Source organism: Capra hircus, chromosome 3 (assembly GCF_001704415.2).
Source record: "Capra hircus breed San Clemente chromosome 3, ASM170441v1, whole genome shotgun sequence".
NCBI lineage: Eukaryota > Metazoa > Chordata > Mammalia > Artiodactyla > Bovidae > Capra > Capra hircus.
The window spans coordinates 117,441,809-117,457,875 of NC_030810.1; the positions used below are offsets into that span (position 1 = coordinate 117,441,809).

The 16,067-nt window shown below is 52.0% G+C and overlaps 1 protein-coding gene across 1 annotated transcript in view; it reads right to left on the reverse strand.

The window, feature by feature from the left end:
- FAM78B (family with sequence similarity 78 member B) overlaps positions 1 to 13,590 on the reverse strand; it is a 93,057-nt gene extending 79,467 nt beyond the window's left edge. Inside the window, exon 1 of the mRNA XM_005677089.2 lies at positions 12,783 to 13,590. Coding sequence (XP_005677146.2) covers positions 12,783 to 13,045 — 263 coding nt within the window. The 5' untranslated portion in view covers positions 13,046 to 13,590. The remainder of the gene's footprint in view (positions 1 to 12,782) is intronic.

A 16,067-nucleotide genomic window follows, 5' to 3' on the forward strand; every position in this document is an offset into this window, starting at 1 on the left:
AGTCTTTTCAACAGTGATTTAGCAACTCCACTAGTAGCCAGATGGTCTAGGTTCCCAGTGGGATTTAGGTCCTGAAAAGATGAACTCTTCCAGGGACATCTGAGAGGAGCCGGCAGTGGCTTGGGCAGGAGGATGTTTGCCTTGGCTGCAGAGAGACCACTTTGGACTTCCTGGCTCCCTTCCATCTCAGAAGCCTCTCAGCTCAACTACCCATGTGGAGAGTTTCCTGCGGGGGCTTTTCTGCAGGGAAGCCTCTGCGGGAGGTTGTTCTCTGGCATCGGTCGTGTGCGGTGGGGTCCAAACAAGGATGGGCCAGTCCCCACCACGTTCACACCTGGGAGGACAAAGCGTCCAGAGCTTGTCTCGGCACTCTGGGCAGGAATGAGGCTGCCTATGGTTCCCCTGGACTGAGTCTATCTCTGCCACTTGTCCTCTCTGTCTGAGGGTCTGCTCTGGACACCTAGGCCTTTCTGATGGCTGCTGGGAAGCCAAGGGCTGTAAAGCAGGTTCTGAACCTCCTTTCATGGCCCCTCTCTCTGCTGCAGATTGTGTGCTGACTAGGCCTGAATGCTGGTCACACTGATGCCCTCATCCCTGCCCCTACCTGCTCTGAGGCTGTCTCTGGTGCTCTGGTTCTAGCTGTTCCAGCTGCCTCATCAGACCTCCAGAACACTAGTTTAGTTGCCCATTTAAGGCACAAACAGTTTTCTTTACAGAGATCATGCTCACTCGTGAGATGAAGGTGGAAGTCCAGGACAGGCTTGGAGGGTCCAAGGAGGACAGAGGCATGTGTGAGCTTCTCTGGCTACAGCCCCCTCTGCACGTGTGTTTCCCCCTCAGAGGGACAGAGTAAGCCTGACAAGGAGGGCCAGGAGACAGGGGGCCTGGGAGCAGGCATCTGGCTAAAGCCCAACAGCTTGAAAGAACGCCTGACCAGAGACAGGGTCAGAGGGCAAGCAGGGAGATACTGAGATGGACACGGAGACAGCACAAGTGTTGGACAGGGATGAAGGCAGGCAAAGCCTTCCCAAATATAGGCTGATCAGACCGGACACCTAAAGGGGCCTCCTCCTCCACGGAGGCCTCTAGAGAATGCCAGAGCTAAGTCATTAGTACAGGTTTTGAAAGGAAGGGTTAAGGCTGGAATGGGACCACACTAGTACAAGTTTTGAAAGGGAAGGCCAAGGCTAGAATGGGACCTTGTTGGAGAAAGCAGACTTCCTGACATGATGCTGAATTTCTAGAATCTTCCTCAGGAGAGGCAGCGTGGAGTGGTGCAAAGATCTTGGATTTAGTCAGATAGGTAGAGGTGACAGGCTGCATGGAGGCACAAAGTCAGCTCCCTCTTCCTCTAACCCATCCCTCAGATCCCAACAAGGGCAAAGCAAACTGTTGTAGCCCAGCCTGCTTGTTCCTGCTCCTCCCGCCCTCACCTCCTTTAGAGTAAGTAGACACAGCACGACTGGATCAGAACCCAATGTTAAACTGTATCGAGTTCACAAAACATAAAAGGAAAAAAAATGGAGAAAACCCAACTAAAAGCCACAATAGAAACAGTCTCCAGGCTTCCAGGATCTCCCTTTCAGACTCCCCATCTGCTCCGCTCCACAGGGGCCACCCAGCTGAGCCCTGCTGTCAGGGGAGGGCCCTGGCCCCCTCACAATCTGTCATCTCTGACATCACTTGGATCTCATTTCTTCTGGAGCTGCCAGGGGCGGAGGAGCTACCCTGCTGCCTGTGGGCAGGGGACCAGGAGTCCGGGGATGGCCTCGGCACTTGGGCTGGGGATGGGGAGCGTTGAGGGGCGGAGGAAATTGATTCTTGGTTGTTGGGCATCCAGGCCGAATCTCAATTGTCAATTTTTCCATGCATGCCTCCTCCCCTGGCTGCCAAGCCCTCCCGTTTCCTGCCATCTGTGCTGGGCGTCTCCGGGGAGCCCCGCTCCTTTCTGGTTTGCTAATCACTGCCTATGGACACTGGGAAGAGGCTGGTGTCTGTGCTCCTGGCACCTGGGTAGCCATTCCCTGGGGCCCATCTGAGTTCCTCTCTGTGCGGAAGGGCTGTGCTCTGGCCTCGCTTGGGCGGCCCACAGACTTGGACCCTCAACAAACGGGGGGATAGGAAAATAGGTGGCACGGACCCCTGACGACTGCAATACAGACCGAGGTGTCCCAGCCTTGACTCACGGAGTGAGCTACCTGCTCCCCGTCAGGCCCGGTGTAGCCTGGTGGTGAGGAACGTTGGCGGTGGAGTCAGAGAGACCCGGGTCTCTTCCCGGCTCCAGCACTCACTCGCTGTGTCAGTGAGCCTCTCTGGAGCTCACTGTCCACGTCTGTAACGTGAGCAGCTGGGCTACGTGACTTCTCACATGGCCCTCACACCCCCAGGTCAAGGGTGACTCTGTTGACCCGCCACTCACATTTTCCTGGCTGTGCCTCTGCCCTGTAACCTAGAGTCTGCTAGAACTGGTAGCTGGAAGCAGCCTTGTGCGAGGCAGCTGGAAGGGGAGGGAGTGCTGACCTGGGTGCTGGGAGGGTCCCCTGGGTCTGACCCCAAGACCTGATCTCATTAACATGCCTGGACCAGCTGAGCAAACCAGCTGGGAGGCGACTAGACTGGCTGCTTCCAAAGTGATTTAAACCCTTTGTTCCCTAAGTCTCCACAGCAAGGACAAAAGCAAGCACTCAAGGCATTATCCTGAACGCTCTCTGCTCATCCATGGGTTCATCCATTCACTCGACCACTTGGCCTTAATGCGGCAGTGAAATATCATAAGGAGTCACTGCAATTCTGGGTTCTGATCCTAGCTCTGTTGCTTGTGAGTTGGGTAATGCTGGGGAAGTTACCCACTGTCTCTGGGCCTTGGTTTTGTCATCTCTAATGCGGGGATAGTATGGTACCCATCTCTCAATGCATACGAGGACATCTAGCACTGGCGAAGTCTTCAACAAATGGTGGCTGTGATCATCACTAGGTTGAATACATTGTTTACAGCCTCGTGGGGAGACAGACACTAGCCTAATGCCTGCCCACTTCTTAAAGTATACATGTGTCCCAGGAAGACAAGCTCCCTGGCTCCAAGGGCCAAGAAGACATCTTCAACAGGAATTTGGGTTTAGTTCTTTAGCACAAATCTCTTATCCTTCCTCAAAAAAAAAAAAAAAAAAAAAAGTGAAGTTTATTTATGGAAATTTGAAAGAGTCTCAGATATTTGAGTCAGTTAAAACCTGGTCTTGAAGCGAGTTGCCCAGGCTTTGGTGTGAAGGCGGTCATTTGCCATTTTGGAATGGAGGCTCAGCTGGTGGCTCTTGGGAGGAGGGGGGAGAAAGCCACCTCTCATTCTCCTTCATCCTTCCCTCCTGACACATGCCAGATCCTGACTCACTCCCCTTACCCATGCCCAGGGCAAAGGAACATTTCCTTTGCCTGTTTCTGGCAGTTTCCAGCCTTGCCAAAGGCTGTCCCTGTCACCACTTATGCCCACAAACCGTGACCTCCCTGGCCTGCCTGTCCCTTCAGGATGCTGCTGAGCTTGCTGACTGAGGATGCCCATTTACCGCTTCCCATTAGCCAGACTTCTGACAGCCTCTAAGCACCCTGGCCTGACACAGCCCACACACCAGCTTGGAAAGGTCAGGTCTCAAGAGAGTCAGTCAGCCAGAGGCTTTTTGAGACAGTCTTGTCACAGTAACCCCACCGAGGTGCCGTCGGGTGACACACGGCCTTATTTATTTTGCTTAATTGGACAGCCTGAAAATTTCTGTTTGCTTTTTTGGAACACATTTGAATGTTCCTATCTGCCCACTCTTATCTTCAGAGACCATAAACGGTGCCCTCCAAAATGCTTGTGCACCGACTGACCCTGGTGCTCCATGTACACAACCCTGGGGATGGCCTCTCTCATCCCCGCCTCCTGCACAGGGTTGGCACAGACCATGCACTTGGCACAGGAGGGCATGAAGCAGCCCTGATTCTACCAGTGCCCGCCACCATGACCTCGAGCACATGAGTTATTCAGTCAGCTTGCTTACCTAAAATAGGAAAAATGGCTGTCCTACACAGGTCTCATGATTTCAGGATTATGTGAGGTTCCCTTCTACACAGACACATTCATGAAAGTATAAGTTAAAGATCTACTAAAGATGTATCAGGAAGAATGTATTAAAAATAGTTCTGGACACAAATTATTTCAGGTGTGGGTCTCATTGTCCACCCAGGCTGGAAACTCCAGACCTTCCTGAAAAGGGACAGCACAGTATCACTCCAGCCCCAAGTCCTTGACTTCTCATCTGGGGCCTAACTGACACTGACATCAGGGGGTCTGGGGCAGGGCAGGCAGTCCCCATGAGGACCTGGCTGAGATGCAGGCATAGCGCCAAGGACTGGGAGCAGCAGGGTCCTGGCTGCTGCCCAGAGTCCACAGCTCAGAGCAGATCTGGAAAGGCAACCTCTAGGTGGGACAAAAGGTAGCAGCTACCCCCTTCCTCTGAGTATGAATGAAAAACAGCCCTGGCTCTGAATATAAAGTCAGCCTTTCTCCTCCCCTCTGACTCTGAGTGGGACTTGGGGGAGCGTGGCTCATGCACAAGGGACCCTTCCCCAGAGTGTGAATGCTTCTCTCTGCCCGGGAAGCCACAACCTCCCTATTCCTTAAGGCTGATCCAGAGTCACCCTCCAGTAACAACAGCCATGTTGCTGTTTAGTCGCTCTGTTGTGTCTGACTCTGCGAACCCATGGACTGTAGCCCACCCGGCTCCTCCATCCATGGGATTCTCCAGGCAAGAACACTGGAGTGGGGTGCCCTTTCCTCCTCCAGGGGATCCTCCCGACCCAGGGATTGACCCCACATCTGCCGCAGTGGCAGGCAGATTCTTTACTGCTGAGCCACCCGGGAAGCTCAGCAAGAGTCATGCTCTATAAAAAAAAAACCACACGTGCACAATACACTAGTTTGGAGAGCACTTTCTCAGTTTTCATCTCACCTGATTCCTGACCCCCAGCCAAGTAGACAGGATGGGACTTTTTGCTGTCTATTTACATGAATGCAAACTAGACACTAGATTGTTAAGGAATCTGCCAAAGGTCATATGGCTCGGAATCGAATCCAAGGTCTTCTGACTCACATCCCTGTGCTGGAAAGATACCCTCAACCAGCACAGTGAACAGTTCCAACTGGCTTGTGTCAGAGCTGCTGAGGGAGTGGGGTCCACACAGCTAACACAGTGGCCTGGGTGAACCTTGCAATAATAGTATAAGAATTCCCAGGAGCCAGCGGAATTTCTGCTGAGTGAGGGTAGAGCCAGGGGTCCTTCCCACTACCAGAAGAGGGTCCTCTTTTTCCTCCTAATCACCTGTCCAAACAGCAATTGTGTGGAGAGTTTGAGGGATGAATGGGCTCACAAGTACAATAACTGAGGAGTCTGTGTAACTGCTGGGGTCCAGGGCTGCCCATCTGGGCTGACATGTGAGCCCCAGGGAAGATCCTGGAGGAGACAGCACAGGACTAAAACCTGCAGTCCCGGCCAGCTTGGGTCCCTGAGAGGTGAGGTGTCCCCCTGCTCCCAGGGAATGAGCTCAGGGATGGATGGACCTGGTACTCCACCCTCTTGGCCCCACCCTCTCACAAAGATTCAGCTCAGCCACCAACTAGATGCATGATCTCAGGCAAGTCCTCTGACCCCCTGAGCCTTAGTTTTCTCAACAGATATAATCAGAACATCTAGCTCCCAGGGTGAGACAAGATCAGAGCACTCCACAAATCGGAGGGAAGGGGATCTTACGTCTCACACTAGATTCTGCATTTCCTGACTCAACCTGCAGCCTTCTTGAACCTGGAACATGAAGCATCTGCAGACCTCACCCCGCAAACAGTATCCGCCGCTGCTCTCACGTGGAAGGTCGCTGACACTCTGTAGGCCCACACCTCCCAGCTCGCCTGTCCTGCTTTCTCCACCCAGCGCAGCTGTGTTTCAGCAGCCCATGCTACACAAGCCACATTTTAACTCCCACGTACTGCTCGCCTTCTTTTTCTGAATCATGTTTCCTTGCCTGTTCCTCCAACCCCCTCCAACTCCAGAGTTGTGCTTTATCTCCAGTGAGATTAATGCTTCCTGATAAGACCAGCTAATCTGCTGCTGCTCCTCTTTTGCCGAGATGGAGAAGATTAGAGGCAAAGGGTTAGGCTGCCTCCCTTTCAAGGGCACTCAGGACTTTAATAAGGGAATTGGATCCTGCTTTCCCATCTGATGCTCTGGGACAGGGTCCCCATCGTTTCTGGTGAGGACTAGCCTTCACTACTTCCAGATAATGGGGCCCCTGACTGGGGGTGTCATGGGAATGGGGGAGGGGTGTTGGTTCTGGTCTCCACAGGGAGACTGAGGACGGGGCCGCCAGCTGCTGAGAAGCACTGGGCCTGGTGAGACACGCACCTGCACACTCATCCGGCTCCTGGGACGCATGAGCCGAGCTGGTCCGCAAGAGCAAAGTGCCTGAAGGAGGCATCTCGACCAGTGAGGGCCACGCTCAAAGCTATGCTGCACATGCTGCCCTGAACAGGGGCAGTGTTTGCTTCGGGGGCAATCACCCTACTAGGCCAGGTGCTTAAGTGCTGGCTAGGACCATCACCCCCAGAAGTCCCGGAGTTCAGGCCGTGAGTTACTGATGCAGGTGGAACTGTGCTATGACACGGTTCCCATGTCCCAGCTCCTTGGGCAGACGCTGAATGCCACTCTGCAGCAGGTGACGTGACAGTCGGGCCTCAGTGTTTACTGAACCACACTCCTGGTGTGCAGAACACCACAGGGAAACAGAGGAAGTGACAGACACGCGCCTTGGCTTGAGGAGCAGGGAATCTCGTGGGACAATGCAGCTCAAAATGACATAAACGCACGGCGGAGTTCAATCGCTCGTGTGTTAAGCGACTGCTGGAGAGTCAGGAGTTGGAGAGATTTGTGGCATTAGCACTAGGTTTTACACGAAAGGCGAATTTTCCAGAAAGACGTGATTTTTTGAAAGGGACACAGACTATTTGAGGTTAGAAAAAGGGCTCCTTTATTTTGATCTGGCAACCCACTCCAGTATTCTTGCCTGGAGAATCCCATGGACGGAGGAGCCTGGTGGGCTACAGTCCACGGGGTCGCAAAAAGTCGGACACAACTGAGCGACTTCACTTTATTTTGATCAAATGTTTAACGCCTGTTATGGGCCAAGCACTATTCACAGGGAAATAAAATGTATATAATACCTGCTTTAATGGGGCTTACAGTCTTGTAGATAAATCAGAAGTTACATAAACATATAAATACTTGCTTACTAATGGTAACAACGAAAAGAGTAGTATGTTACTCAAGAGAACAGGAGAACCCTAATACAAACTATGAACTCAGGGTTGCCTCTCTGAAGTAACGGCTGAGACCTGAATGAGGAGTAGGAATTTGCTAGAAAAGGGTAGGTGTGTAGAGCATTTCAGACAGAGAGCAGCACGTAGAAAAGTTCTGAATCAGGATAAAGCTAGTTCCTCTGAAGAAATGAAAAAAGGTTGAAGGGGCTTAAGAACAGAAATCAGAGTGGGAAGAGATTTGCAAATTTTATCCTGGGATTGTAATGGGAAGCCATTAAAGGGTTTAAGCAAGAAAGCAACAGCATTTACACTTTTAAAATGTCTCTTGACTATCATATGGGGGATAGGCTGGATGGAGGGCAAGAACAGAGGTGGCAAGTTTGGTCAGAAATCCTCTTTCGGAGCAAGTGATAGGGGATGATGACATGTTCTACACTGGAAGAGGTGGGCACAGAAAGTGGTGGCTGGATTAGTTATCTGCGGGATGGGATCAGCAGGATTTGATAATGGAATGAATGTCGGGGGAAGTATCTACAGTGACAAACAGATTTTCAGCTAAGGCAACCCAGGGACTGAAGGTGTTACTAAAATGGGAAAGAATGGCAGAGGTGCAGCTTTTGGGTGGGAGCTATAGCAGAGATCAAGAGTGCAGGTTTGGATACATTGAGCTTGAGATTTCTTCCAGCCAGCCAAGTGGACACTGTGTAGACACATACACCTGTACTGCAGGTGACTCTGTATCCCAAAGGCCATCTGGTGCCCTTGGGATGGAAGAAATAACTATCCCTCCAGTACAGAATGAGAAGTGTCCCAATGAACTGCATTTTGAGGTCAGATAGAGGAACAGCCAGAAAAACAGCAGGAGAGCTAAATGATGGAAGTGATTTAAGACACAGGAAGCTGTCAACCATGCGGAATGTTGATGAAAAGGTAAGTGTCTGCTGGATCTGGAAATATGGAAAGCCCAGATGAACTGAGCAAGCGCAAATTTGGAACTGAGAGAAATCAGCTTGGAATAAACTGAAACGGTAACAGAGGTGGGTGGGTATAGTCAAACCCTCAGTAATGTTGGCTCTGCGGGAGGAGGAGAGAGACGGGCAGGAGCTGTCTCCTGAAGGTGAGGCGTGAGCTCCCACCTCCTCAAGCTGCACCCAGGCCAAGGCTCTCCAAGCCCTACACCATCAGCCCTAAGCTGACCACAGCTGACCCTTACAGCTCTAGAAGACACCACGCCTAGGTGTGGAGGGAGCGGGAAGGGCCTTCAGCCACTGCCGACTCTCCCCCTGCATCTTTGGCACATGAACCCCACTCCTTATTCTTGGGTATTGTACTCTAGCATTCAAAACTTCCATCATGGGGTGGGGGGAGGGATGGATTGGGAGCCTGAGATTAGGAGATGCAAACTATCACACATACGACAGATAAACAAGGACCTACTGTGCTGTATAGGAACTGCGCTCTATCCTGTGATAAACCGTAACAGAAAAGAATGTGTGTGTGTATCTGTGTGTCTGTGTGTGTACACACATATATGCTTGTGCTTAGTCACCCAAGTCATGTCTGACTCTTTGTGACCCCATGGACTGTAGCCTGCCAGTCTCCTCTGTCCATGGGATTCTCTAGACAAGAATATGGGGGTGAGTTGCCACGCCCAGCTCCAGGGGATCTTCCCAACCCAGAGATTGAACCCAGTCTCCCACATTCTTTATGGGCTGAGCCCCTCCAAATATATATATAGGCTAATCACTCCACTGTACAGCAGAAATTGGCACAACACTGTAAGTCAACTATATCAATAAATTAGAAAAAAAAAAAAAAAAGACCTGTTCTATCATAAGGGTCTTAAGTCTCTACTGAAAAGCTCCTGTATGCCCAAGAGGCACTGAAAGGGTATGAAGCACTTCCTCATACTCTTTTGGTTAGAAGATCTGATCTCAGCCTTCCCTTTTCCAGATCTACTCTTCTAGGCCTTCCCAACAGACCCTTTCTGACTTTATCCCCCACTGTTCTTCACCTTGAAAGTTCCTCTCCTGCATTTCTGTGCCCCTTTCTATTTTCCTACCTCCAGGTAGTTGCTGTTTTTGCCCTTTAGAACTAGTCCCTCCTCCTTGCCTGGCTGAATCTCACCCATCCCTTGCATCCAGCTTGAGTCTTTACAGATCTAGAACACTTGGCCTGGCCCCTTTCACTGGCATTTCTCCTATACTACTTGGGAGCACTGGCCTTTTCTGCCTGTGCCCCTCCTTACCTCCTGCACTGAGGAACACTGAAGCTGCCTTCTTATTCCTTTGTTTTCTTTGCTGGCACTGGTGCATCAGAGGCAGTTAGTAAAATAAACATTTGTTTATTGATGAGTTGATTGAGAAAATCCCGTGGTTCTTCCTCCCTGAAGGATGAAGCCTTGCAGCAGTCTTGGCAGGGCTGCAGGAGCAGGCTCATCAGGGCCAAATGAGAAAGAAATGGGGGCCACAAGCATTAATAGCCTGCTTCCTACAGAATCAGTAGGGGGAGTTTCAAGTCACTTGAGTTCAAGTTCAAATTAAGCTCTGGCCATCCTGACCATCAGCTATTTCAAATGCTCCTGTAGAAGACTTCCCTTTCTTGGAAATGTGGAGAAATTTAAACCATGAAAGCTCATGTTTTCTTTAAACCTATAGATAAAGTTTTCTTGGCATTTTAAGTTGCAGGTTTCCTCTGGCATAGGCCCTTTTAAATGTTGAAAAAGGCAGCTTTATAACCTATAGTCTCTCATCATACCATGCTTCATGTAACAAGACCATTACACAGGGGTGAAAATTCAGCCTGCGGTGTTTTCTCCACTCAAGGTACTGGCTAAAATGGACATAATAACTAATAGGCTGCAGTGACTTTCATACAGTATGGGTTTCTATCAGAAAGTTTACATTGGCCAAGTTTTCAGGGCCAAAACATTTCGTGGAAATTGGTTCAATCAAATCCAGGCTCCAAAGTGGCCTTAAACACACACAGCCATTATTGTAGCCACAAAGACAGGAGGCCCCTGGACACAAATCTAAAATAATATGCTTTATGATTTCTTGGGGACTATTTTTGTCCCCCGCCAACAACAACATAAAAAGCAAGAATCTTAAAATAATGAAAGTGGTAGTTTAAAGGCAGAACTTTTTTTTTTTTTTTTCCTCTAAATCCCAAAGGCAAGAACTCAGCAAGGAAGGGTCAGGGAGAATGTGTCCCTCTCAGCAGACACCAAGTCACACCCTAAAGTGGGTTCCCATGTAGACACATCTTCTCATAGAGTCAAGAAAGTTCAACTACCATGTCTGTTTATACTTCTCCTGAGGTAGAATATATTCTCTTTTATGAAAGAACGATTTATTTACTTTCAGATTACTAATTTACAGGAGATGTGAGGCAGCAGAGACTCTTGGCTGTGCAGTCTTGGGAAAAGCAAGACTTTCGGCTCAGTCCCTCCTAGTGTCTCTCAGAGTGGCCCCAGGCTGCAATTACTGCCCTCAGCCAATGCTGCACACTGCCGTCAGGGCCAGGCCAAGAGAACAAACATGAGGATGCCCTTGCCCTGTCTGGGGCTTTCTCTGATTTAGCTGGAAATAATAAGGTTCTTAAAAAAAAAAAAATCTTTAAGAGACACACATGTTCAGATATAATAATTCTTTTGAGGGGGTGTATGTTTCTAAATGGCACGTGTGTTAGTTGCTCAGTCATGTCCGACTCTTTGAGACTGTAGCCCACCAGGCTCCTCTGTCCGTGTGATTCTTTAGGCAAGAATACTGGAGTGGGTAGCCATTTCCTTCTCCAGGGGATCTTCCCAACCCAGGGACTGAACTGGGATCTCTTGAACTGCAAGCAGATTCTTTACCGTCTGAGCCATCAGAATTCACCCCAAATAAGATTTCCTCTATTTCTCACATCCAGCTGCCTTCCGGAAAGACAAGAACACTCTGGGTGCAGAGACAGAGCAAAACGGGCTGTCACACTTCTTCCTTAGGAAGGAGCTTTCTCCAGCATTGTATTTTTACGATTAGAGAGGAAAGTTCAGACTCTCTGGGGTAGGGAAAAGGGTGGGAGTGGGAGCCAGGAGAGACGAAGCAACCTGTCAGAATTCCTTTTAGCACCCATGACTAGTGTTAACTTACATGCTCCCAAAGTGCAATAAAAAGCCTGCAAACTGCTGTTAAAAAGATAGTTTGACCTTTTAAAATGGAAACTCTCCCACCTTATATCCATATTCAAAAGATGAACCTAGGGAACTCTGGAGTTTTAGATTACTAATGAAATGAGGCTGACTTTTCAGAAGAGGGTTTCCCTACGGGCTGCAAGCTAATTAGGGTGTTCTAGACCTACATTGTAACAGCAGGCAAAATGCAGGCCCCAAACCTTTTAGCCATTGTAGTTGCCAACTGTCCAGAGTGTACTTCTGAAAGGAGTCTGGCAGGGAGTTATGAAAATTTAGTTAATAAAAAAGTCCTGGAAGCGACTGTCAGCAGCCTGCGGTTCCGGGTCAGGCTGTCGGCCCCTGGCGGCAGAGGAGTCGCCGCGATCCCGGGTCTCCACCGCAGCTGCGGAGCCCGGCGCGCGCCGAGCGGCGCTGCTGAAAGAAGTTGGAGAGCTCCCAGCTCTCCGACAGAATTCGGCGGTGGGCGCTGGGGAATCCCTCCCAGAGCCGGAGAATAAAGTTTTGGAGTAAGTAAAGACCCTAGACCGACATGAGACCCATACTTTCACTGAGCACGGACACGCATCGCACCACGCCAATCAGAGGCTGCTCGCACGAGGCCATCAGCCTCGCTCCGCTGGGACGCGCCCGGAGCCTTCCCACTCCCACCACCTCCAGTTCTCTTCCGGAGGGCGCTGAGCCAGAGAGGTGGCTGTCGGCGGTGCGGTTCCGGATGGAAACGCCGCCAGGCTTTCCGGTTCGGGGGACAAGAGCTCGAAGTCAACAGTCGAAGGAACAAGGGCAGACCAAGTCCAGGCTGGACGCCTGGGACCTTCCTCTCCAAACCGGCTCGGGTTTCTCCAAAGCACGCGCGGTACAGCCCACGCGCCCCAGGCACTACACTACTCTCTACAGGTTCCCCCAAACTCTTCCCCAGAAGCCCTGCAAACCACAGACGGCGCCCCGAAACTCCCAGGGCACTAGCCAGCCACCCCACCTCCGTCTCTTGAACCCTCCTCAGAGCGTTCTTCCCGCCCCGCACCGTGCTCCTAGCATTCATAGGGAATCAGAAGCAAACCGCGAGAAAATGCCTTCGCGAGGAGCCTCCCTACACACATCAGCCCTGTCACTGAAACAAAAGCGTAGGGAGGAGGGAGATGGAAAAGGAGGCGGGAGGAAGGTTTATAAAAAGGATGGGGAGAGCAGTAAGAAGGAGCTGGGGAGGAGGGTCGGGGTGAGGAGAGACCCCGCCACGAAGCCCGCTCCTACTCCGCGCGGCCGGTCGCTTACATGCCCAGGTCGCTGTAGGTGTTGAAGAACTCCATCTGGTTGCACGCCTGGATCCAGCCCACCACCCAGGTCTCGTGGCGGGGGATGGGGGGCATGACCACGCGGGCCGAAGCTTTGAAGTAGGGGGTCTTGTAGCGCAGGACGATGGGCGAGGTCTCCTCGATGCGCGTGGGGCATTGGTCGATGGTGGCGCACACATCGTACACGACGATGTTCTCGCGCCGGATCCGTGCCTTGCAGGTAATGCTTTGGATACAGCCCATCCTGCGGCCCGGCGCCGGCGCGGCGCGGCGTGGGGCAGCGCCGGGGACCGCGCGGGCAGCCGGGGGCGCCCGTCACACCGGCATGGCGACGCGCCGCCCGCTCTGGGTCCGGCTCAGCTCGCGCCTAAGAGCGGGGAGCCGCCGCCGGGCATCCTCCGAGGCAGCCCCCTCCTCTCGCCGCCTTGCGGGGTCCCGGCTGCCCGACGCCCGCCCGCCCCCGCCCACGCCCGCCCCCTCTCTCCCGCAGGGCGCGCGGAGAGCGTGCGCTCCTAGAAGGCAGCGGGCGCCCCCGCCAGCTCCAGGGCCCGAGCGGAGGGCAGGGAGGGGAGCGGCGCTGCGAGGAGTGATGCCCACCCCGGGCCGGAGCCCCCCGCCCCTCGCCGGAGAGGAGGAGGCGGCAGCGGTGGCGGCATGGAGCCGGGGGAGGGCGGCGGCGGCGGCGGCAGCGCCGGGTCTGTCTGCCTCCGCGGCGGCAGCGGCAGCCGCCGCCGCCGCCGCCGCCGCCGCGGCCGCCGCCGCCGCTGCATGAACCTCTGCACCGCGGCGGCCCCCCGCGTGCAGCGCACCCAGCGGCGGGCGAGCGGGCGGCCGGAGCAGCAGGCGGAGGCAGGCGGAGGCAGCCGTGGCAGCGGCGGAGACCTGCGCTCCCGCCGGCCCCGCCCCGCAGCTGGGCCGTAGCGACACTCCTCTGCCGGGCCGCCGCGGGCTCAGGGCCGCCAGGGGCTGTGACCCAGGGTGGAAGGCCCCAAGGGCAGGGCAGTCCGGGACGAGATCCGCGGAGGAAGCTGGCTGAACGCCATGAGTTTTGTCCCTCTCCGGCTGCCGTTCGGGTCGGGCTGGGGGGGTGCTGCGTAAGGGTGGAGGTGTTTAAAGGGCCGCCAGCGCCGGGGTGGGGCCCGACACGTGGGTCTTGGGAGGGGCGGGGCTGCAGTGGGTGGCTCTCCAGGGGTGGGCTTGGGGGTTGTGGGGACCCCTCCTGGGTCGGGTGGGTGGGACCGAGAAGGGCGGGGCGCTGTCCAGAGTCTGGGTGGGAACGCGGCAGTGAACCTTTGGGGCAGCCTAAGGGTTAAGGGAGCAGCTATATCTGAGATTGGCCCGTCATTTATAATGTAGTTTGTTAAGAATTAGGCTTGAGCTCCCCTAGTATTTTACCCTGAAGAAGGCCGAAGTCTGGGCTCCAGTATGGTGCTAAATGCAGTGAATTTACGTCTTTCCCTGACTGGGTTTCCCCTGGAAGCTTTTCTTTGCACCACTCTACACGGTGAGGGTATCCAGAGAATTCTTCCATGCCCTAACACGCCAAGAGTTTTGGTTGAAGCTCGAACTCAGCTTCACTCATCATCTGCCTTCATACAAATCTTTTCCTTCTTTGAAAACCGTCTTTCAGCAAACCCCTACCCATTGGGAGATTAGAGCAGTAGTGAACGTACCCTAAACGCTGCATTTTGAATGTAGCTGTGTCCACAGACGGGTTATGCCTTGCGATACAGACTGGCTGCATTAGAATGCTTAGCAGCCTTCTTGAGGTTGCCCAAGGTAACCTGTGACCTGTTAAGTACAAGGAGAACTTGAGAACAATTTTGGAACCAGGCTGGATTTAAATAGTAACTGCTTAATGGTACAAGTCCAGGGCCATTTGTAGTAGTCCATCTGTCCTGTAAAAATCCTGGATCTCAGGGACCTGTTCTTTCCTTTGCTTGTGCCGTGTGACTGGCCCGCAGTAGCTGCACAGCAGTTTCTGTGAGTGAATGAATGAGTGAACAAAAAACAGCATCACAGTAGCTGTTCTGTGGAGACTGCCACCACAGATGTTGGGCACTGTGTGCAGTGTGATGCCCCGTGTCTGACATTGCCCTCTAAAATGCCAAACAGGAGAAAAAAAAAAAAGGTTTTACTAGGCATTTTTTCCCATTTGTATTTTTAAAACCAATACCTTCTTTTTACGTATTTCTTCCATGGTCATTGAGCATTTGTTGGATCCAGTGTCCAGGTGTGAAATGTTCTGACTTAGGCTGCACAGGACGCTGGTTAGAGTTGGTCTTTAGCTAAGGACAGATGTGATGCGTAATTTAAAAGTCAGTTGAGATCTAAAAGTACCCTATCCTTATTTTAACTTTCCTGGCATCTTGATTCAGGTTAGAGTTAACAAAAAAATGTAGTTTTTGCCCTTTGATAACATGCTTCTCTCATTTTACCGTGTAACCACCAATCTAGATCGCTGGTCCTTCCATTCAGCAAACACTGACTGCGTGGCAGGAGCCAAGCATCGTGCTAAATACTAGGATTCAAAGACAAGAGCTTGTGGATCACAGAAGAAGATAACTTTGTTACCACGTTCTTGCTGTAAACTGTGACATGTGCTTTAATAGCATGTTTTCAGGGCCACAGGAGCCCAGATGGAGGAGCCACTGAGAGGTTCACACGTGGCTCTCCTGAAGCAGTGGCATTTGAATTGAATCTAGAAGGTCTGGTAGAAATTCGGTAAAGTACAGGAGTGAAAAGGCCATGCAGCGCAAGAATTGGATAGATACAAAAATGCGTAGAGGTATGAAAGAACACAGCATAATTAGGAAAATAAGCAGCTCACAGTTAATGCAATTCTCAAAGTGTTATGTGTAGACCCATGGGCATCAGACTCACTGGCCAGTTATTGATGGAACCATATTTTTATCTTCAGTGGAAACTAATGAATGCAAGATTTGCATTTTGAGAAAAATTACTCTCTATCAACTTGGGGGATAGAGGAAGGACAGGTTAGAGGCACTGTGTCAGAATACTGTGATGCCAGATGATTTGGGTCTCAGCTAGGGCAGTGGCAGGGGACTGGAGAGGCCCAACTGCTTTTGAGAGTCATTTAAGAGTTAACGTCGATTTACTTGGTAACTGATTAGATATTGAGAGAAGAGTCTGGCCAGTTCTAAGCTTTCCAGCTTCAGCAATTAAATACGTGTGATCCTAATAGCCATAACAAGGTGACAAGTGGAAGCAGATTGAGGTCGTGTGTTGTCATGTTAAGTGTGAG